The sequence below is a fragment of the Lissotriton vulgaris genome, chromosome 9 (assembly GCF_964263255.1).
Source record: "Lissotriton vulgaris chromosome 9, aLisVul1.2, whole genome shotgun sequence".
Taxonomy (NCBI): Eukaryota; Metazoa; Chordata; class Amphibia; order Caudata; family Salamandridae; genus Lissotriton; species Lissotriton vulgaris.
Window position 1 is genome coordinate 1,059,408,292 of NC_141697.1, and position 22,334 is coordinate 1,059,430,625.

At 46.4% G+C, this 22,334-nt stretch overlaps 2 protein-coding genes and 1 pseudogene across 4 annotated transcripts in view; 1 reads left to right on the forward strand and 2 right to left on the reverse strand.

Annotated features, from left to right (window-relative positions):
- The window catches only part of PPM1M (protein phosphatase, Mg2+/Mn2+ dependent 1M), a 335,956-nt gene that overhangs the window by 216,465 nt on the left and 97,157 nt on the right, over positions 1-22,334 (forward strand). The gene's annotated exons all lie outside the window — the stretch shown is intronic.
- On the reverse strand, positions 2,124-3,131 carry LOC147692797 (endogenous retrovirus group PABLB member 1 Env polyprotein-like). Its single transcript, XM_086936834.1, has one exon. The coding sequence runs from the start codon at positions 3,129-3,131 to the stop codon at positions 2,124-2,126; it is 1,008 nt and encodes a 335-aa protein (XP_086792960.1).
- LOC147692798 (uncharacterized) lies at positions 8,351-10,795 on the reverse strand (annotated as a pseudogene).

Below are 22,334 nucleotides of genomic sequence, written 5' to 3' on the forward strand. Positions count from 1 at the left end.
GGCAATTAACCCGTGACAGGTTTTCTTATTTGTGAACTGAAGCCTTGCTTTACTGTTATTCGCAGTGTACATCTATAGCATCACTTGGACCAGTGTCGGAACTGAAACGCTCAGTTGTTAAATGACTCTCCTCCAGGCTGCACGGAGGCCTCCACACTGTAAATGCAATGAGCTGGGGGCATTCTTTGCAATTAATTGCAATAGAGAACTGAAAACACTGCTTCCGGCATGTAGTTTACATAAACACCTTAAACACAGAACTCTAACTTGACTGGAACATCAGCCTGCAACATGATCGGCCAAGTAAGTCACCTGTGGGTCAAGTATTTATACTGAATGCTACCAAATAATTACTTCAGTGCTAGCTTATAAGGCTCCCTTCTGCTGCAGGGAGGAGTGTTTTAGATAGTCTCACACATGCGCACAGCATCTACAGGAGCGGAGTTCACTGTACACCCCTGCTCACTGGCGACCAGACCTGCCACTAATCCCATCCATACACCTTAATGGAAAATAAATGAGGTACTCACTCCCCTACCTGGAGTAAGCGGGCCACCACTTTTCTTGAGCCCCTGAGCCATGTGAGTATCACACAGCCATGAGGACATTATTCCCTGCAGTCCAGTGATCCTTCTGCCTATCCTAGCTACTTTCCCCACACCACGTTCAGACTCCGAGGGCTGGGAACTTACACTCCCAGCATACTCCCATCAGTGACCGCATACTACCGTCAGTTACTGGCTATTGAGTTTACTGGAATTGTGTGGAGTGGGATTGTGGTTATTGAGTGTAATAATGTGGAATGGTATTTTGTGTTGTGGAATGGTATGTTGTGAAGTTTTATGAATGCTTTTTGTATGTGCGTCTACCTGTGTGGACTGGTGCATATGTTGGTGTTTACGTGTGTATGTCTGTGTTTTGTGTTCCTCTTTGTATGTGTGTGACTGTATATCTGTGGGTGCCTGTGTGCATTGGTGCATATGTTGGTGTTCACGTGTGTATGTCTGTGTTTTGTGTTCCTCTTTGTATGTGTGTGACTGTACATCTGTGGGTGCCTGTGTGGATTGGTGCATATGTTGGTGTTCGCATGTGTATGTCTGTGTTTTGCGTTCCTCTCTCTATTACTGTTTGTCTGTGGGTGCCTGTGTAGACTGGTGCATTTATTGGTGTTGAGGTACTGGGTTTTTCAGAACCGGTACTGATCCGGTAACCCAGCGGTGTCAGGGGCAACACCCAAAGACCTCGAGTACTTTCCTGATTCAGACCACAGAAACACAAGTCTTCTAGGTGAAGTCAAAGATCGAATTTATTGGCTGCAACCAAGTAACAAGCGTCGTAGAAGTACAACAACACGGTGTGTATATTCTCAGGAGACTGCTCAATATTACAGAGCCAGGCTTCTCTTTTTATACAGAATATTAAGCCTCAGGCAAACATTCTTAGATTTACAGTGCAAACATTCTTGGATTTACAGTGAGCTATTCACATATTTTCGTTACAAAGAAAAAGCAGAGTCATGATGACAAGTCCACATTTCAGTGTGTCCAGTTTGTAATAAATTACCCGGCAAGGCCCAACATTTCAATCAGATAACGGTGTACCCCCAATAAAACCGGGCTCCTCCTCATCATAAAGTAAAAGAAGAGAAAAGAGCAGGGACAGGTGTGAGCAAGATTTGGGCGGGGGTGTGTGTGCCATGGGAACAGTTTATGGCCTGTTGTGCTTTGATGCTATCTCGTTCGGCCACTGGGAGAGGAACTGACCAAACAGGTTTGGCTTGGGGCAATGGTTCCAGCTTGCCCAGGTCACAGAAAAGTCAATTAAGGTGTATGTGTCCTTTGATATCGAATTCAGCTGTAGTTATAAGCCTATGTGAAGGGCAACTCACAAAATGGCTGCCAAGCGTAAAATGGAAGCCAAGGGTTCAGGACGAGAATGGCGATTTAGAGGTGAAATCGCCACTCGAATATGACGCAAATGCTTGTACATGGTGTACTAGCCATTATCGGTCTTTTGATATAAAAATCATCATGCTATGACAAAGTTTGTTGCACTAGTCCAGAATTTTCAGAACTACAAACCCTCCTTTTGCCCTTACATAGGCAATTTAACCTAATCTCATGCTAATCTGAGTCCAGGTCTATATTCCTAAAGTCATTGAGATGTTGCTGTAACATCATTCTGGTACTCAGTTCGTCTTTTGACACAGGCTTCCTTACACATGATGTAACACAGAGGCCACATATTGCAGGAGCGCACTGCACGCACAGACAGAACAGGAAAAGAATGGCTAAGACCATCCCAATGACCATCAGAATTTTCCATCCCCAGCCGGATATCAGTTCCCAGAACCATCCCATAAAAGACCAATCCCCTTTATCCATATGAATAGATTCGGAAATTTTATGCAGTTTGGAGATGGCCTGGTACACTGTTTGAGCGTTATCTGGAATAAAGACACAGCAACTCGATTGGATCAGTTTACACACCCCACCTCGGTCTGCAAGTATGACATCTAATGCGACCCTGTTCTGAAGGGTCATAAGACGATCCGATTGGAGCTCAGCAGTCAAGTTACTAAGGGCACCAGCAGTTTCAATTACGGTGGATTCAACCACCCTTGCTAATTGCCTTATGTTTCTGCTGTTAACCATCGGTCCCCAGAACGGCAGAAAACCCTTTGCGAAATCCCCAAATTCTTGTCCTGCAGTGTCTTCATTATTCAAGACACCTCTAACTATCCTTGTCTTATGGTAATCTGCCGCTGCTGTGTAGGTGGGAGGCAACAGGAACGAAACAAAACATGTGCCCAAAAAGTCAGGGGGCAACCATGTATAGGCTCTATCATGACAGATGAAATAGGTGCCCTTAGCTGCTAAAAACGAAGGGGAAGTCTGAGATGCAAAAACATACGTTTCATTACAGACACTCTTCCCTAACTGAGCTCTGGGATTCTTGCCAGTACCTTGCAGACACAGATGACCCTGATGGGGTACAATCCAAATCGGGGATGATCTCTTAGCTTGCTGTTTCTCACTCAGAGTAGCTCCATAACCGGTCACTTTCCATCCTATGTATACTAGCGTCTCATCTCTCGGGATAGTCTCATAGGAAATATCTTCCTTAATCATATCTACTATACCCTTAACTAGAGCACTATTCTTAGGATTGTCTGTTACAGAACATAGGGGGTAGACTTCATGTGCATAAATGAACATTGTCCTGTATGCCCACACAGAACCATTGTGACTGAATGGCAGGAAAAGGTAAGGGATACCTTTATCCGTTATGTGAGGCATAAGACCACACACCCAACAGTTAGTCGTGTTCATTACTAGTTGGTGTTGGTGCAAGAGCTAAATGAAGGAGTTATTAATAAACTCTAATCTCCTAGCTGACTCATGTTCAGGAAGGGGTTGAAAAGAATGTGCAGAGACAGTAGGAGGAGGTATGGGCATTGTAGTCGGTGCAAAGGTCACTTGTAAAGAAAACAGTACACATCCTATTAAAAACATCATTGCACTTAATAACAGGAAAATGCATAATAATAAAAAACGTTTCTTTATCATCAATCCACATATTCTTGTTTTAAAGTTCACAGCTTTGGCAAATCTCTCCATTTTGAAAAACTCCATCCTCTCTACAATGCTGCCCGCGATGGGAGGTTGATTCTGCTAAGGAATGCTTCTGTTGATTTAGGGCAACTCCCTTAGACCAACCAGAACTGTCGACCTAACGTCGCCAGCTGCACCCCAAAGACTTTGGGCAATCGCAGCCCTAGTAGCAGAACCCGGATGGCGGTTCGAAAAAACAAAAATAAGCAAGTTTCTCAGTGGGAGAGCTGCGCTTTCAAAAATAGTACTTGGGGGAAAGAAAAACTTTTATTAGTTCATTTTTATTAGTTCGTTTTTCTTGGCCTCAGATTATACCGTTGTTGTCCTGGTATTGTATGGTCTTGAAACAAGACTTCAGGTTCTGTAGTGTCCAATCGGGCTGATGATGGTACGGCTGGTTGCAAAATATTGTCACTCTCTTGTTCTGTAATTGTTCCTTTCACACGAGCATCACTGAAAGGTATGAACCAGGGCACGGATTCAGTCTCTGAGTCGGCGACACCCTCCTGGACCCACCGGTCATAGGGCAAAGGCAAGGGGATCCGTTTGCAGTGGATCCCATGGATCCAGTTCTTCTTTCCTTCCACACGAACGGCTGATCTTGTGGAGAGAAGGACGAGGTGTGGGCCGGTCCACCTGGGCTGTTCGTTCTTTGTTCGTTGAAAGTTTTTCACCAACACCCAGGATCCAGGATCGATTTGATGGCCTGGAGCTTCAGAGACCGGAGGCAGAGAGTCATGGACCTGTTGGTGTAAAACACGCAATTTAGCCGTCAATTCGTACAAATAGTCAAGCAAAACAGGGTGTTCAATTTCACTGAACTTGGTGGGTCTGGGCACTCCCATATGTTGGCCGGACGGCCGACAACAATTTCATAGGGACTAAGTCTCACCCTGGAATGTACAGTCATTCTGGTGGATAGGAGTGCTAAGGGCAGAGCGTCAGGCCATTTAAGACCAGTGCTCGCTTGAATCTTGGCTAACTTTAGTTTTAGGGTGCCGTTGTAGCATTCTACTAATCCAGCTGATTGGGGGTGGTTTGCAGCATGGAACTTCTGTCGGATGCCTAGCCCTTCACATACTTTCTTCATCACTTCACCCACAAATTCACTCCCATTGTCACTCCAGATCATTCTAGGCATTCCAAATCTAGGGAAAAACTCTTTCACAAGGGCTTTCGCTGTGGACAAGGCAGTATTGTCCTTTAGGGGATATGCTTCTACTCATCTTGAGAAGGCACAGACAACAACGAGTACGTATTTTAAATTGTTGCACCTCTCCATGTGTATGAAATCTAGCTGCAAAACCTCAAACGGATACGTACGAGGTGCAAAATGACCAGCTGGAGTTGGGGTTCCCCTACCAGGATTGTGTTTCAGACATACCATGCAATTTTTAACCATGTTCTCTGCACACTTAGGGCCAGATGTAGGAGCCCTAATACCGGTCGGTAATGGCCGAATTCGGCCGTTACCGACCGGTATTAGGGTTTCCAGATGTAGGGGGGCCTATATTTTACCGATTCTGTAAAGTTACCGAATCTGTAAATTTACAGAATCGGTAAAATACCGAATCGGTATATTTACCGATTCGGAAAAACCATATGTAGGTGGCACTTCTAAGAGTGCCACTGGCCCTTAAAAATCGGTATTTTACCACCCAATCCTATTGGGTGGTAAAATACCGAATTCAGGTGTGCATGCACATCTGTGCATGCACACCTGTGCAATGTGACACACAGACATGCCCTTAGGGCATGTCTGTGTGCCACATTGCACACAAGTCCAGAATTGGGGTGCTAGAGGGTGCCAAGTGACACCCCCTGCACCCTTGCAGGATTCGGTATTTACCGATTCTGTAAATACCGAATCTGTATTTCACATTGATTCCTATGGGCTTCAAGGCCCTTAGGAATCAATGGGAAATACAGATTCGGTATTTACAGAATCTGTAAATACCGACTCTTACAGATTCGGTAATTTTTTACCTACATCTGCCTCCTTCCAATTTACCGACTTTTAAATACCGAATTAGTATGACTCAGTATTTAAAAGTCGGTAAATCGGATTTACCTACATCTGGCCCTTAGGGATTCCAGTATTTTGCCATACTGGAGCCAACAACTTGCAAATCCCTTTCACGCTGATATGAGCCATTCCATGAGCCATTGTAACCACTGCAAGCACGTACGCATCCGGTAGCAACCATCTCTGATGCTCTGACAACTCAACCCAACAACCATTTGCATCCATTCTACCCGTACTTTCTCTCCATGTGTTCAACTCTTTCTCTGTAGCCTCAGATTGGATCGATTTCACACTCTCTATCGTGTCCTCACACATTCCAACATCGCCAACCCATCTTGCAGGACCTGCAACATACATTCGGCTTGTCACCTTCCTGGCTGTTCCTTTTGCAACTTCATCAGCAAATGCATTCCCACGAACAACATCATCAGTCACCTTCTTGTGAGCACTACATTTTACAATCGCAACTTGTAGAGGCAAGGTCAGTGATTCAAGAAGCTCATTCACCAACTGACCATGCTGGATCTTGGCTCCATGCGAAGTCAGAAACCCACGTTCACGCAACAGACGTCCAAAACTATGAGCCACACCGAAGGCATACTGACTGTCAGTGTACACATTTACTTTCATTCCTTTTGACAACACACACGCTCTTGTAAGTGCAATCAATTCTGCTGCTTGAGCTGAGTTATGTGGAATACGTGCAGTTTCAACAACTGTATGCAAAGTGGTGACAGCATATGCTGCAGTCGTGTCACCATTCGGAAGCTTGAAGCATGAACCATCCACCCATAAGGTACCATCGCATTCAACACGAGGAGTATCTTGGAGGTCTATTCTTCCTTTCGTCTCTTCTTCTGTTCTAAGAAAACAATCATGCTGTTCTTCAGCATTCTTTGCCTCAACTGGAATTGGCAACAACGTGGCTGGGTTTAATGTGCTGCATCTTTTGATGTGCACATGGCTCGCTAACAAAGTTAGTTCGTAACCTGACAATCGAGCACTAGTTAAGGGCTGTGTCTTGGTTCTGTTCAATAATGTGTCCACTGCATGTGGAACCATGACCACTAACGTGTTATTCATCACTAAACCAGCGGACTGTCGAATCGAAACAGCTGCTGCTGCTGTTGCTCTTAAACAACTTGGCAATGCTTTAGCTACTGGATCCAAAGTCGACAAAAAATATGCACATGGACGCTGCTTGTCTCCAAACAACTGTGTCAACACTGATAATGCTCAACCTTCTTGCTCATGGACATACAATGTAAAGGGCTTACTGTAGTTGGGGGTACCCAACACAGGAGCCGAACATAATGCTGTGCGCAATTCAGAAAAACTTTTCTGACACTCTTCAGACCAAGGCACAGGGTGTATCTTTACATGTTAATGCCACCAATGGTTTGGCCAGTAAAGAAAAATTTGGAATCCACTGTCTACAGTACTATGTAATACCCAAGAAAGCACGCACTTCTCTCTGTGTTTTTGGCACACTTAATTTTGCTATTGCCTGGATTCTTTCTGGGGTCAGTTTCCTTCCCTCCTTCGATAAGAGATGACCTAAGTAGGTCACTTCTTGTCGACAATATTGTAATTTAGACAGGGACACTTTGTGATGCAGATCACACAAATGATGCAACAATGACAACGTGGCTTCTTTACAGATTTCCTCAGAATCTGCAGCAATAAGCAAGTCATCAACATACTGAATGAGTGTAGTGCCTTCAGGTAAAACAATCGTATCAAGCTGCGTTTTTAGAGCTTGACTATATATTGATGGACTTTCACAGTAGCCCTGGGGAGCGCGTTTAAAGCGGAAGCTTCGTCCTCCTAAACTGAAGCCAAAAATATCCCTACTTTCTTCAGCAATTGGGATGCTGAAGAAAGCATTCTTCAAGTCAATTACCGAAAACCAGGTTGCAGAGGCTGGGATCATAGTCAACAGGGCAGTAATGTCAGGAACAACTGGAAACTGTGGCACTACTATTTTATTCACCTCTCTAAGGTCAATCACAAATCTGTACACAGGTGGCTGAGAGGGGTCAGTTCTTTTCAAAACAGGCAGAACAGGACTATTGCAAACATTGCCTCTTGTCTCTTCAATCACATCTTTTTCAATCAGATTGTAAATGATCGCTAACAACGCTTTTTCACCTTCACTAGAAATTTTGTATTGGGGAATTCTTGGCATCCTAACATTAACTTTCAATGTCATAACGTATGGTGGTATTTCCAAGAGACCCACATCGTTAGGACCAGTAGCCCAAAAAATATCAGGTAGAGACAGCAATTCTGTCGGAATTTTATCCCTCGACAAATACATTGGAGAAACCACTTTCTTACCTAGTGTAAGTTGTACTCCCGAAGGAGAACAGTACAAAGTCGCATACAATCTTTTTAACAGATCCAATCCCAACAAATTTTCACCACAACCTGTTGTTAGAATAAGGGGTGCTTCGAATTCACAAGGACCAACAGACAGGGACATAGGACATGAAATCGAGTTCCTAACCGGGGCGCCAGAAAAACCTACAGAAACATTAATTTCGCCAGACAAAGGTGCGCCAGGGAGTTTTGAGTGCATCATAGAACTCTTTGTAGCACCAGTATCCAACAGAAAAGGTTCTGACACACCTGATGTAATCACCTCAACGTATGGTCCACTCTGATCTACTGGAACTGAAACAACTCCCTCTCTTTGTCTATGGCTGTCCTAGCAATCATTACCTTCCATATACTCATCTTCTGCATAGTAATCATCAGCGTAGTACTGAGCTGTCCTACCAGATGCGTTAATCTGCTGATCAAACCTATTCATAGAATCCTGAGGCGGAAGGGAGCGTGCATTCTGATGGACGTTTCCACGTCCTCTACCTCTAGGTGTTTGCTGGACACCTCTATCTCTTGTGTTTGACACACCATTTGCGCGCTGTAACAGGATAGGGCAACTATACTTAAAATGACCCTCCTCCTTGCAATACGAACACTGATTGGGACCCACAGGAACGCGTGGCTGAGTATACTCTACTCTTGGCTTTTGAAACTGTTGAGGTTGCTGATAATTATTCTGATAGTTATTCTGACCGCCATTATTCTGGCCACTACCACCACGTGGCGAATATGCTTGCTGTAACAGGACCTTCGTTTTTAACTCTTTAGTTTTCTTTTCTGCTCTATCTTTCTCATCTTTGTCTCTATTTTCATAATATTGCGCAGTAGCCAATATCTGTGCTGAAGAGGAAACTGCCCATGAACTCTCTGAATCCTTCAACTTTTTACACAAATCTGGAAGTAGATTGTGCGCGAATTTATCGACGAACAGTCGCTGACCACCTTCTGTGCTCATATCTTGACCACTGTGGTCGACAAACGTTTCTTCAAACCTGGTGAAGAAATCAGACACCGTTTCATCTTTCTTCTGCTTACACGCAGATAACTTATCCCAATTTACACGCATCGCAGGCATTATAGTTTTCATGTAATCAATGATCCTACCAGGGAGTTCTGCTACCAAAGGCTCAGGTTTAGCACCACCAGTTTGTAGGGCATCTGCGGCAGCAATATTAGCCCAAGAGTCGCCTAATTCCTGATTATGGTCTGTATGACAAATCTTTCCCCATAAAGGCTGCGGGACAACATTCCCAAATAACATATCGATATCGGCCAAGTTCATAATGCATGAACCTGCAGTCTACGACAGTTCCTTGTAATACCCTGCAGGATTTTTACGAGGATCAGGCAATGTCCGCTTAAGGGCTAAAACTTCGGCTCGCTTCCATGGGACGTGTACCCACACACGCTGAAAATGTGGCAGAATAATAGGGTTAGCATTCGCGTCCCCATCTCTCCAAACTGGGGGAACCTCTCTCATAGGATATTGTCTTCCCTTCTTGGCAGAGGAATCATAATCAAACAACGACTTGGAAACACCTTCAGTCCTAAGTGATAACAACGTCGCAACGGCTTTCCTAACATCTGAACCCACAATTGTACCTTTTGAAAATTCGAACCGTACATGGCTCAACTCGGGCGGGTTAGAGTCCAAATCATCCTCCTCTAAGTCTTCGCATAGAAAAACACACATTTTCTCGAAAACGTACCTCTGCTTTGATGCTTCCCATTGATGGAAGACATCCATAACAGATTCTAGCTCATATCTTATCGGGTCAGTAATCCATTTATGTGCCAAACTATCCAATACTTCTTTCTCCCTAGAGTCAGGCAGTTGGCTACGCAACTGCTTGTGTTCAGGGGAATGAGTCGGGCTTGCCGCTCCAAACAAAGGATATAGAAGACTAGAAACAGTGCTTGCCACTCTCTAGCGGACAGACGGAGAAGTCGAGGAAAAGACTAGTGGGAAGGCAGGGTGAGATGAGGCCGATGCAGAGGCAGTGTCAGGAGGAGTACCAGAAGTGGTAGTCGATACAGTAGTTAGAGTTGCAGGAAATATAGGAGGAGCAGGTGTAAAAGCTGATGGCCTTTGGGAAGGCTGCACCGGAGGAACAGGAGCCAGCTGAAGAGTAGCTGGTGGGTGCTGTGGAGGAACAGCAGGCATAACAACCATGGGTTGCACAACTAAAGGTTGTGGAGGTGCTGTAGCATTTTGCGCATAGGGGGGTGGTGAACTTAACAAATGCGACATTAGGGGATCTTTTTCAAGCTCTTTTGCTGCTTCCTGCTGAAGATGCGGCAAAACTGGGTAGCATTTATCTATTACCATTTTACGTTGCCTGTGCAACTTCTCACTCATCTGTTCTTCTTCATTGTCTTTATACTGCATAGCAGCTTGCATTATCGAGATACCCCTTTCTCTCTTATTTTTCTCCGCTAATTTAATTTCCTTTTGTTTGGCCTCCTTACGCCATAGGCAGAAAGAGTCAAACATCGCCGGCCGCGCTTTCTTCTTAAAAAGTTTAACTTCGAGATTATCCAGGATTTCCGTATCAAAGCTACCATATTGGGGCCATTTTAAAACACCATCTTTTCTGGTGTATTTTATCCACACTTCATTGTATGTGATGGGGCCTACTCCATGTTTTACATATAATTCATAGGTTGGAGTTCCAATCGGAGGAACCGGACACGAGTCCTCCAGTCGGGAGTCCCTATTATTACAACCAAGACAAAACAAATTTCCAAGTCTGCTAAGACCAGGCATCTTCGCTCTCTAGTCTAGCTTCAAACTTCAAAGGATTATCGATTACGATATTTCTCGTGAATACACGAGTCCTTCGGCTTTGGGGCTTGCAAGTTCCAAATCAAAGCGGTCCCAAAAGGGGACACCAAACAAACTAAGGACTGGGAGACGCTCCACTTATACTTAACTGAGGTATCGATGACGTTACCAGAAGACTCGTCTAACGTTTCGCTCTACCAAACATCAAGGGTCCAAATCAGGGCGATAGTCAGGGCAGCAGTCCTTTGTAGCCGTCGGGACGCGGGGAACCTCGCAGCAAAGACCTTCGGAACCACGTCGACATACAGGGGTCGCTGAAGTGGCTGGCCGTCCTCCGGAATTTCCACACGAAGATCCTCACGAACCTCTGGCTTGGACCGGTACCGCTGATACCGCCCTACGTTGGGCGCCAACTGAGGTACTGGGTTTTTCAGAACTGGTACTGATCCGGTAACCCAGCGGTGTCAGGGGCAACACCCAAAGACCTCGAGTACTTTCCTGATTCAGACCACAGAAACACAAGTCTTCTAGGTGAAGTCAAAGATCGAATTTATTGGCTGCAACCAAGTAACAAGCGTCCTAGAAGTACAACAACACAGTGTGTATATTCTCAGGAGACTGCTCAACATTACAGAGCCAGGCTTCTCTTTTTATACAGATTATTAAGCCTCAGGCAAACATTCTTAGATTTACAGTGCAAACATTCTTGGATTTACAGTGAGCTATTCACATATTTTCGTTACAAAGAAAAAGCAGAGTCATGATGACAAGTCCACATTTCAGTGTGTCCAGTTTGTAATAAATTACCCGACAAGGCCCAACATTTCCATCAGATAACGGTGTACCCCCAATAAAACCGGGCTCCTCCTCTTCATAAGGTAAAAGAAGAGAAAAGAGCAGGGACAGGTGTGAGCAAGATTTGGGCGGGGGTTTGTGTGCGATGGGAACAGTTTATGGCCTGTTGTGCTTTGATGCTATCTCGTTCGGCCACTGGGAGGGGAACTGACCAAACAGGTTTGGCTTGGGGCAATGGTTCCAGCTTGCCCAGGTCACAGAAAAGTCAATTAAGGTATATGTGTCCTTTGATATCGAATTCAGCTGTAGTTACAAGCCTATGTGAAGGGCAACTCACAAAATGGCTGCCAAGCATAAAATGGAAGCCAAGGGTTCAGGACGAGAATGGCGATTTAGAGGTGAAATCGCCACTCGAATATGACGCAAATGCTTGTACATGGTGTACTAGCCATTATCGGTCTTTTGATATAAAAATCGTCATGCTATGACAAAGTTTGTTGCACGAGTCCAGAATTTTCAGAACTACAGTGTTCACATGTGTATTTCTATGTGTGTCGAGTCTTTTTGTGTATATTTGTCTGTGAGTGCCTGTGTGGACTGGTGCGCATGCTGGTGTTCGCGTGTATTTCTGTGAATTATGTTCCTCTTTGTGTGACTGTGTGTGTGTGGTTGCCTGCGTGGACTGATGCCTATATTGGTGTTCACGTGTTTATTTCTGTGTTTCTATTTGTGTGACTGTGTGTCTGTGGTTGTCTGGTGCATATGCCGGTGTTTAAGTCTGTGTATTTCTGTGTTTTGTGTCCGTCTTTGTGTGTCTGTGGTTGCCTGGCGCATATGCTGGTGTTCACGTGTGCATTTCTGTGTTGTGTGTTACTCTGAGTGTGGCTGTATGTCTGTATTTCTGTGGACTGGTGCACATGCTGGTGTTCACGTGCGTTTCTCTTTTTCTGTGTTCCTCTTTGTGTGACTGTGTGTCTGTGATTGCCTATGAAGACTGGTGCATATCTTGGTGTTCGGGTGCCCATGCAAGTGTTTTCGCGCGTGTATTTCTGTCTCGGTCCTCTCTGTATACATGTGTCAGTGTGTTTGTGGGTGGTTTTCCTATGTGTGTGGTTTGCCTGCCTGTGAGTGTGCGCATATTCCATATATACATCTTGCATACAGACATTTGGCCGTGCACCCCGGGTCGAGGCTGCCATTTCACGATATGACTATTATTCATAACGGCCTGCGAGCTCCTCCCGAGCTGAAGCCTGGGCAAGGCGCGAGGTTTCGGGCTAGAGCTGCTATACATTAGCAACAACTGCTGTGAACGCAGATTTTTCTAGAAAAGGGTGCACTTGCCGGTTTTGAAAGCCAGGCAGTGTGTTTGCACTATAACCCTAGCGCCAGGGCCGGCGCGTATTCCGGAGGTAGTGGCGCTGCTCGGTCCCAGAGACTGCTCTCCCCTCAGTCTGAGCCGGGTCTGGTCTCCCTCCGCTCCCAGCTCGCAGTGCGGGGCTGTGCCAGGAAGCGCTCCCTTCTCTCAGGCAGCCTTAGGGCGCCCTCGCCCCTACTCTCCCACAAAACCACATGAAACACAATGCGTGTCCCTGTAAAAAAGAACTCATTTGATTACACACCCCTCTCGTTATCTGTCAGCGCAGACAGCCAGGGCGTGAAACCCACAATTTATGAAAAATACCGACCAAAACTCGTGCTGCTGATGGGAATTCCCTGACCCAAAATACTGAATTGTTGAAAAGAGACTCCGTTACTCTAGCCAGGCAGGCAGCATGTACTACTTATGGTAGATCCTCCCAACGCGCAGCGTCCACGCGCAGCGACCGCGCCCCATTCGCGCCGAAGGTGCGCCAAAGGTAAGCCCGTCTACGCCCGTCCGCGCCTGGCCTGCGCCCAGCGCCAGACCCCCTGGTCCCCGTATTGCCCTGCCCACTCGCATCACTTACGATGCCACCACCCTCCTAGCCCTTAACCCCGGCCGCTCCCCCAACTGCGTCCAAGCCGCTCCTGGACACACCCATGGACCCTTCTCTTGCAACTCTTGCAAGTTCGACGGCACCAAGAACAACTCCTCATCCACTAACACCAACCAGATATCTGACACCAACCACCTTAAATGCATCCTGCTCAACACCCGCTCGGTCCACAGACACGCCATCGACCTCTGGAATCTACTCGACACCATTACACCGGACGTCGCCTTCCTAACAGAAACATGGATGAATGCTACTTCAGCCCCAGACATCACCATTGCCATTCCGGAAGGATACAAGATCATCCGAAAGGACCGCATCAAGCATACAGGAGGAGGCATCGCTATCGTCCATAAGAACTCCATCCGCATCTCAACCAGTTCAGACGTCAACCTCGCTAGCGCCGAACACCTTCACTTCCAGATCCACACCGACCCCAAGACCACACTCAGAGGCACCCTCCTCTACCGGCCTCCAGGACCCCGTGCACAATTCAGTGACGACATCACCGACTTTATCACCCCACACGCCCTCCCCTCCGAGGACTACATTCTATTGGGAGACCTCAATTTCCACCTGGAAAAGAGCAACGACGGCAGCACCACCACCCTTCTGGACAATCTCGCCGACCTCGGACTCAAACAACTTGTCTCTACGCCCACCCACATCGCAGGTCACACGCTCGACCCTATCTTCACCTCCAGCAAACATATCTCATTCAGTCACACCACAGCTCTTCACTGGACGGACCACAGCTGCGTTCACTTTACCTACAATAAGACCACAATCCACAACCATCTTCAACCCACCCTGCGAAGAAACTGGAACAAAATGACCAGCGACCAGATCTCCTCATCGCTTCTACTAAACCCCCCCGCCCACACCTCAAACCCCGACCAAGCAGTCATCAACCTCACCCAATGGATATCCAACAGCGCCGACATCCTAGCACCGTTGAAAAAACGCCAAATCAAGCTAAGCAGCAAAAACGCATCCTGGTTCAACGATGATCTTAAGAAATCGAAGAAACACTGTTGCTCCCTCGAAAAGGCCTGGAAAAAAGATCCTAACACCAGCACCAGGGACGCCTTCAAAATCGCCACCCGCATACACCACCAACTAATCCGATCTGCCAAGAAAGCCGCATTCAAAGACCGTCTAGATAACAACGCCCACAACAGCAAGGAATTATTCAACATTGTCAAAGAATTTACCAACCCATCAGCCAACTCCAACGACATCACCCCCTCCCAAACCCTCTGTGACTCCCTAGCTTCCTTCTTCCACAACAAAATCGCAGACATCCACAACAGCTTCGACAACCGACCCGAAGATCAACCTACCCAATCTTCTGCTGGACCTTCACCCCCCTTGAACATCCTTAACGACTGGAACCCAATCTCCACTGAGGAAACCATCCGCCTAATGAACTCCATCCACTCAGGATCCCCAACTGACCCATGCCCTCACCACATCTTCAACAAAGCAGACTCCATCATATCACCACACCTCCGAGATGTCATCAACTGCTCCTTCAACTCCGCCACCTTCCCGGAAAGCTGGAAACACGCAGAACTCAGCGCCCTTCTGAAAAAACCCACAGCTGACCCCACCGAACTATAAAACTACCGCCCCATCTCGCTTCTTCCATTCCCGGCCAAAGTCATTGAGAAAGCTGTCAATAACCAGCTCGCCGCCTTCCTCGAAACCAACAAATCCCTCGACTCCTCACAATCCGGCTTCCGAGCCAAACACAGCACTGAAACCGCCCTCATCGCAGCAACAGACGACATTCGAACTCTACTGGACAATGGAGACACAGTCGCCCTCATCCTCCTCGACCTCTCCGCTGCCTTTGACACAGTCTGTCACAGCACCCTTCTACAGCGCCTCAGAGACGTAGGAATCCAAGGAAAAGCACTGGAATGGATCACCTCGTTCCTCACCGGAAGAACACAGAGAGTCCCCACCATTCAAGTCAAAGGCCTCTGAAGTCATCTGCGGCGTGCCACAAGGATCGTCACTCAGCCCCACCCTCTTCAACGTATACATGAGCCCCCTTGCGGCCATCGCTCGCCAACACAATCTCAACATCATCTCCTACGCGGATGACACTCAACTGATCCTATCACTCACCAAAGACCCTAACACCGCCAAAACCAACTTACACGAAGGAATGAAAGAAGTAGCCGAGTGGATGAAGCACAGCCGTCTGAAACTGAACTCAGACAAAACAGAAGTCCTCATCTTAGGCACCTCCCCCTCCGCCTGGGATGACTCTTGGTGGCCAGAAGCCCTTGGAAAAGCCCCCATCCCGACGGACCACGCACGGAACCTGGGCGTCATCCTGGACTCCTCACTCTCGATGACCAGACAAGTCAACGCCGTTTCATCATCTTGCTTCAACATTCTTCGCATGCTCAAAAAAACTTTTCGCTGGATCCCCACTGAAACTAGAAAAACGGTCACCCATGCACTGATCACGAGCCGCCTGGACTACGGAAACACACTATACGCCGGTACCACCGCAAAACTCCAGAAAAAACTCCAACGCATCCAGAACGCTTCAGCCAGACTCATACTAGACATCCCGCGTAAAGAACACATCTCTGGTCACCTGAAAAACCTCCACTGGCTCCCCGTAAATAAGAGGATTACTTTCCGCCTCCTAACCCACGCACACAAAGCACTTTACGAACTTGGGCCCGAATGCCTCAACACACGTTTGTCCTTCTACACCCCCTCCCGTCAGCTGCGATCCTCCAACCAAGCCCTTGCCACGGTACCTCGCATCAACAAAACCACCATGGGAGGTAGATCCTTCTCCTACCTCGCAGCTAAAACCTGGAACTCACTTCCCACTCACCTTCGCCTTTCCCAGAACCACCTAGCATTCAGAAAGCAACTTAAAACTTGGATATTCGACAAGTAACCCCCCACCCTCCCTCCAGCACCTTGAGACCCTATGGGTATGTAGTGCGCTATATAAATCTATTGACTTGACTTGACTTGACTTCTAAACAAGGGCTGTGTGTTTTTACAGTTGCAGTGTAGCTTAACTGCCTACAAACCCACAGTGCTGGAAGAAATGTAAAATGTACAACTGCGCCATGGGCTTAATAAAAATAGCGCTTTAATTGTGTCCAAGAAGCCCGAGCCACTGAAGAGCGCAGGGACGTGTTAGAGTGTTTAACTGCGCTTAACATGTGGCTTCCAGTAGCTTAAATGTCCTTGTGTGCTAGGCCTTCCTATAGGTTTGCATCGTGTTTACAAGAAAACGTTAGTGGGGGAATCAGGAGCAAGCAGTCCCCTCAGAGCTCCACAAATGAGAAAGAGGCATTACCACACATTTACCACTGGAGAAACAGATCCCAAATTTGGCAGACAAAACACAATTTGTTTAAAGTAAATTGTGATATTCCGCCTGACGCGCCATGCTCTTACCGCCACCTCGCCTCACAAACCAGTTGAAATGCTGGCACTGTCGAAGTAAACCACGCACCCGCACGCACTCTCTCTCGTACACACAGGCACGTAAAAAAAACATTTGGTCAGTTTTGGAAGTCGGAGCTGCTTACGTTTTGCATCGAGCTGGGTTAATGAATCCAGCGCGTTTGCAGTTGCAGCCCAGTGCGTGCACAGAGCAAAACTGTTACCAGAGCTTTGCAGTTGCTCGGCCTGACAAATACATTTAATGTCCCGCTCCTGCCATTTGTACTAATCTTTGCTTACAGTTAGTCCATATATATAAATATATTTTTAGATGCAATTTTTATTTTTATTTTCTATTATTTTTTTTTTTTACTGAAAACAAACCCCTGGCCACCTGGAAGTGTGAGTGCGTGCTGATAGCTGGCTTAGGTGCATTTGATGACTTTGTTCTGCTTGCAGGGGTGTTTTGCTGTATGGCGAGGCTTGCATGGCTGTCTTTGAAGCATTAAGACATGGCATCTTGAAATACAACGGGGGTTGCCGTTGATAAATAAACAGGGCCACATGCCTTGCAGGAAGAAATGACAACGCTGGCTGCTAGCGCCGCGTCTCTTTTCCGCTTGCCACACCCACTCATTTACTCGCCTCTTCCTCTGCATGGCTGTGAGGTCTCCCTGCTGCAATATCCTTCTTTATATTATTTTTGATGGTTGTTAGGGACTATGGGTAAACATATCATTATTTCCTGCTAATGGGAGGACTGGCATGGGGTGAAGTCGAGCTATTAATTTTGTGCATTTCTGCGGGAAGGCATCTGTTCTTCTGGGGCTGATGGGAGACATACTTTATTGCAGCGGGCGGATAGCATTTGAAAGCACGTGTTGTTATATCGGTGCACGCGTAGGCGACACTCTCACTGCAGATTTCTTTTATTTTTGTCTTCTTTTTGGAGCAGCGTGCATTTCCCTGTATTTCGAGGGAGATGTGTTTGGCATTGCATGCATGCCTTCTGTTGCCTTGCGAATTTGCCAAGTGGTTTAGTTGGTGCACCCGCTATGTTTTTTATTTTATTTTACTGGCTTTGGGTGGAAGTGGGTCTGGTTAAACGCCTTCTTACCTCCAGGTGAAGCAAGGGCTGGCATTGGGTGCGCGCAGTCTGTCATTCTTTTACTGGGGCTCTGAGGTCTGTTGCCTTTTTGTCTGTTTATTAAGTTTTTCTTTTTTTCCCTTTTCTGTTAAGTCGCCTTTGCGCTGCGTACTTGCATTTCTCTGCCGAAAAAGCCTTCTGCTTTCAGCGATACCTCCAGGAGTAGGCCACGGCTTTTTCAATGAGACTATATTTACTTCAATGCGCCACTGCGAGCATATGTCTTCAATTATCGCGGCCGTGTCTGGCCACGATAATTGAAGACATATGGCCTTTGGTGCTCGTAACAAATACCAATAGGCCATGGGCGGAGCTACGCGACCGCCCATGGCCTATTGCGTGTTCTGTTTTAAAAGTACACACACGAAAAGGCCAATGAAAATGGACCTAGGAAATAACACGCACGAGCTGCGTGGAATTTCCAGGTCCATTTTCAAAACCCCGAGAAAAGGACTCTGGCTGCACGCAGTGTACGCTAGGCTGAGACCTAAAAAATGTACCAAATACTATATTTAGACACCAAAAAATAGACACCAAAACTCTGTTTAAATCTGTTATTGGAAGTCTGTAAGATAACATCACATCACTAATCCGATTGACATTATCCCACCTACTGCCTCACAAAGCATCTTTCTTATATATTTGGATATATTCTAACAAACCCACAATGATACATTTTTTTGAAGAAATTCCCTTGACATTTGAGGATAATCGTCACTCAGGTCCACTCGGAGGTCAAGAATCTCTATGAATATTGTGGTAGACCAGGCTGACACAGAACTGCTTTTACTGTATAGGCCAGGAACAATGGAAATGGACATAAATAATAATCTTTACCCGTCTATCCTAACATGTTTATGCGGTATCGACAGGGTCCAAAACCAGTAGATGGCAGTAGGTGTTTTGTGGCTAGATGGCAAGGTAGCACATATTATTCTATTGCATTCTCCAAAGCAGCTGGAAGTTGCTTTTTTACTTCCAATTTCGCCTGAAGGGCCATCCCTGGCTGAGAGTAGGATGCAAGGAGTAAAACATGGAATGAGAATTCATGTACTAAAAGACGACTGAGGAGACCCAGGAAAGCATGGTAAGTTGTATATACAAGACCTGTAAATCCTTACACCCTAGCAATAAATTATCCAAGGATGAAAAGGAAAGACTGTGGGATTTAACCAGGTGAAGTTCAAATCATAATTCACTGCCTGTAAAGAAGGATATCCTACTTGACCCACCAAAAATGATAACATTAGTTTGCACAGTTTATGGATAAATCAGACCAGATTCCAGGAATGTCCAATTTCACATTTTTTACTTATGTCTTTGTTATTAAATGCTTCATATTGTTTTGACTCTGATGTTCCTAGTCTGTCACTGGATTCACGACTTTGGCATATGTAACTGGACCTAGCTGAGCTGTTTGTACATCTTGGTGGTAAAACATTTAAAGTCTCATTTTCAAAGCTTCATTTTATGTTGTTCATGGTAGAAACCTTCATAAGACTGACCAATGTTTGCCATTTGTTGGAAGGTATGTTTTAGCAAATGGCAATATAATATGGAGTGCTTGATAAAGTACTTCTCCTTGTTAGTTTAATCCCTAGTGATTTAGGTACCTTCAGAAAATGATGCAGATTCGGTATTATATGTAATCCTTTAGCGACCGGCCTCCTCCCAGCTGAAACACCAGCTATACATAGACAATAGCCTCCTTTCTCCCTTGTCCTATTGCCTCATCTCTTGTACCATATTCACAGCCCAGCTACAGTTGTCCTTCAAGGATTTATTACTTAAATATTTATATAATAATGCTTTGTTTTTTGTTTCACATGTGCCACTGTTTCTTTTATAAGTGCTTTTGAGATGCCAGTAACCTGGAACTCATAAATATGTCTATGTGCTCTGTATTTTCATTATCCTGAACCACTTGTTATACAAAGGTGTACCACATAACCCTATGCTATTATTGTAAAACTGAACTGAAAATCCAATAAATTTAGTTTTATAAAATATATCTTGCAGCCAATAAGTTGAACACATGTTTTAAGTGATACTTTTGTATCCAGATGGTCAGTTTTTAATATTTTTGTTAATACTAAAGTTTGATCCTTTGCAAATGCTTTGTATAATTCTTCTGTAGTAGGGGATCTCTGTGTATAGTCATAATCTAGTGAATAGTCCCGCCCATGTGCCCGGACCCCGGAGCAATCAAAAATAATCTCTTAAACTGTCAAAACATGCAGACCTGCATAGACACTTAAGAGAGAATTTAAAGACAGATAATGCAGCCTATATCCACAGGCTACACTGTCCAATACTTCAACTAGAAATTCCACCAAAAACCACAACAGCACAGCCTGTCCAGGGTTTTCCACAGAGAAAACCTTGCCTTTAACAGCAAAACCCTCTGGAATGATAGAGAGGAAGGAGTGGACAGACAAGCCCCATAGGCTGCCATTATGTGGCTCAAAACAGGATACTGTGCCTTTAAGAGAACTTTCCAGAAGCCTCACAGTATCCCAGAATGCAGTGCAGTTCCCTTTCACCTTCAGTTCTTTTTTCCGGCTCCTGCTAGCTGGACCCTGGAGCATTAGCTCTTCTTTTTTGAGTTTTTTCTATACAATTTTTGTGATATGTTTGGATTTTTGTAGCTTCACTCGACGTCTTTGGCCTTTATCTGCATTCTGCTGTGTTTTTTTGGCAGAATTTCTGCAGTCTTCTTGTCTTTAGACTATCTCTAGTCTGACAAGTGCTTTGTCTGCAGCTGAACTGAAGGCCAAAGCTGAAGCTCACAGGGTTTGTACTCTGTGCTTGCCTGTGTCTTTTGACACCTGTCTTCTCTGTACCTTCTTTTCTAGGGGGCTTCGGCTTCCAGGTTTCAAACAGAGGAGTTTGAAGGCATCTTCAGCCTCTGGGTGAGGTGAGGGTAGGTCCTCTACCGAGTCCCATGCTGTGATCTCTGGGGTTATCCCCAGTAAGGGCACGTCTGAGCTATGACGCTGTTCCAGTCTGCGTCGGGGCCGTCATGGAGTGCCTCGACGTCATGGAGTGCCTCGACGTCATGGGGTGCCTCGACGTCATCGGGTGCCTCGTCGTCATGGGGTGCCTCGACGTCATGGAGTGCCTGGACGTCATGGAGTGCCTCGACGTCATGGAGTGCCTCGACGTCGACGTCATGGAGTGCCTCGATGTCGACGTCATGGAGTGTCTCTATGTCATGGAGTACCTCGACGTCATGAGGTGCCTCGACGTCATGGGGTGCCTCAACGTCATGGGGTGCCTCGACGTCATGGAGCAGTGATACTCGACGTCATGGAGCGGTGATGCTCGACGTCATGGAGCAGTGATGCTCGACGTCATGGAGCGGTGATGCTCAACGTCATGGAGCGGTGATGCTCAACGTCATGGAGCGGTGATGCTAGACGTCATGGAGCAGGGATGCTCGATGTCATGGGGCAGGGATACTCGACCTCATGGGACAGTGAGGCTCGACGTCATGGGACAGTGAGGCTCGACGTCATGGAGCGGTGAGGCTCGACGTCATGGAGCAGTGATGCTCCTTTTGGGGCATTGGTCGCTTGGGCTCTGCTCTCTTCCATTGGGTCCGGACGTCACCATTGGGGATGGCTCGGCGTCTCCGTGTTTGACACCGTAGTGACGTTTTGACGTCTGAGTGTTGGTTGTCGTAGAGACAGTCACTGTCTTAGTGATGGTGACGTCGTAGTGAGGTCGACGTCATGGGTTACAGCCGCAGGTTACTGCCGGCTCTTGACGCCTGGGTCTTGTTCCAGGCCTTGCTCCTTGGTGAGCCTCCCTTCGTAGGAGGGGACTTTGTGTTCCCGGCACCTTCCACCCACGACGCAGAGCAGTTGATCAGCGTCGAGGAACCCTTCTGATGGGGAGTTTGTGGTTACTCACCACGTGTAAGCGAGGGACGTTGGTCCTTTTGCTTAGTTTTGAGTACTTGCATACCTGCACGCCTGCTAGGTCGCCTCCTGCTCAACCACTACTGGTGAGACCACCAGGGATGTTTCAGAATCCTCTCGGTTCCCTCTTCCGCCCACCACCCCAGGGGCCTTTGGCCCCTCAGTCTGCGACCCTCCGTGCCTTGATGCCAGGGATGCGTCTTCCATGAGTACGGGGAGTCTCTCTCCGACTCTTTACTGGTTGGCGG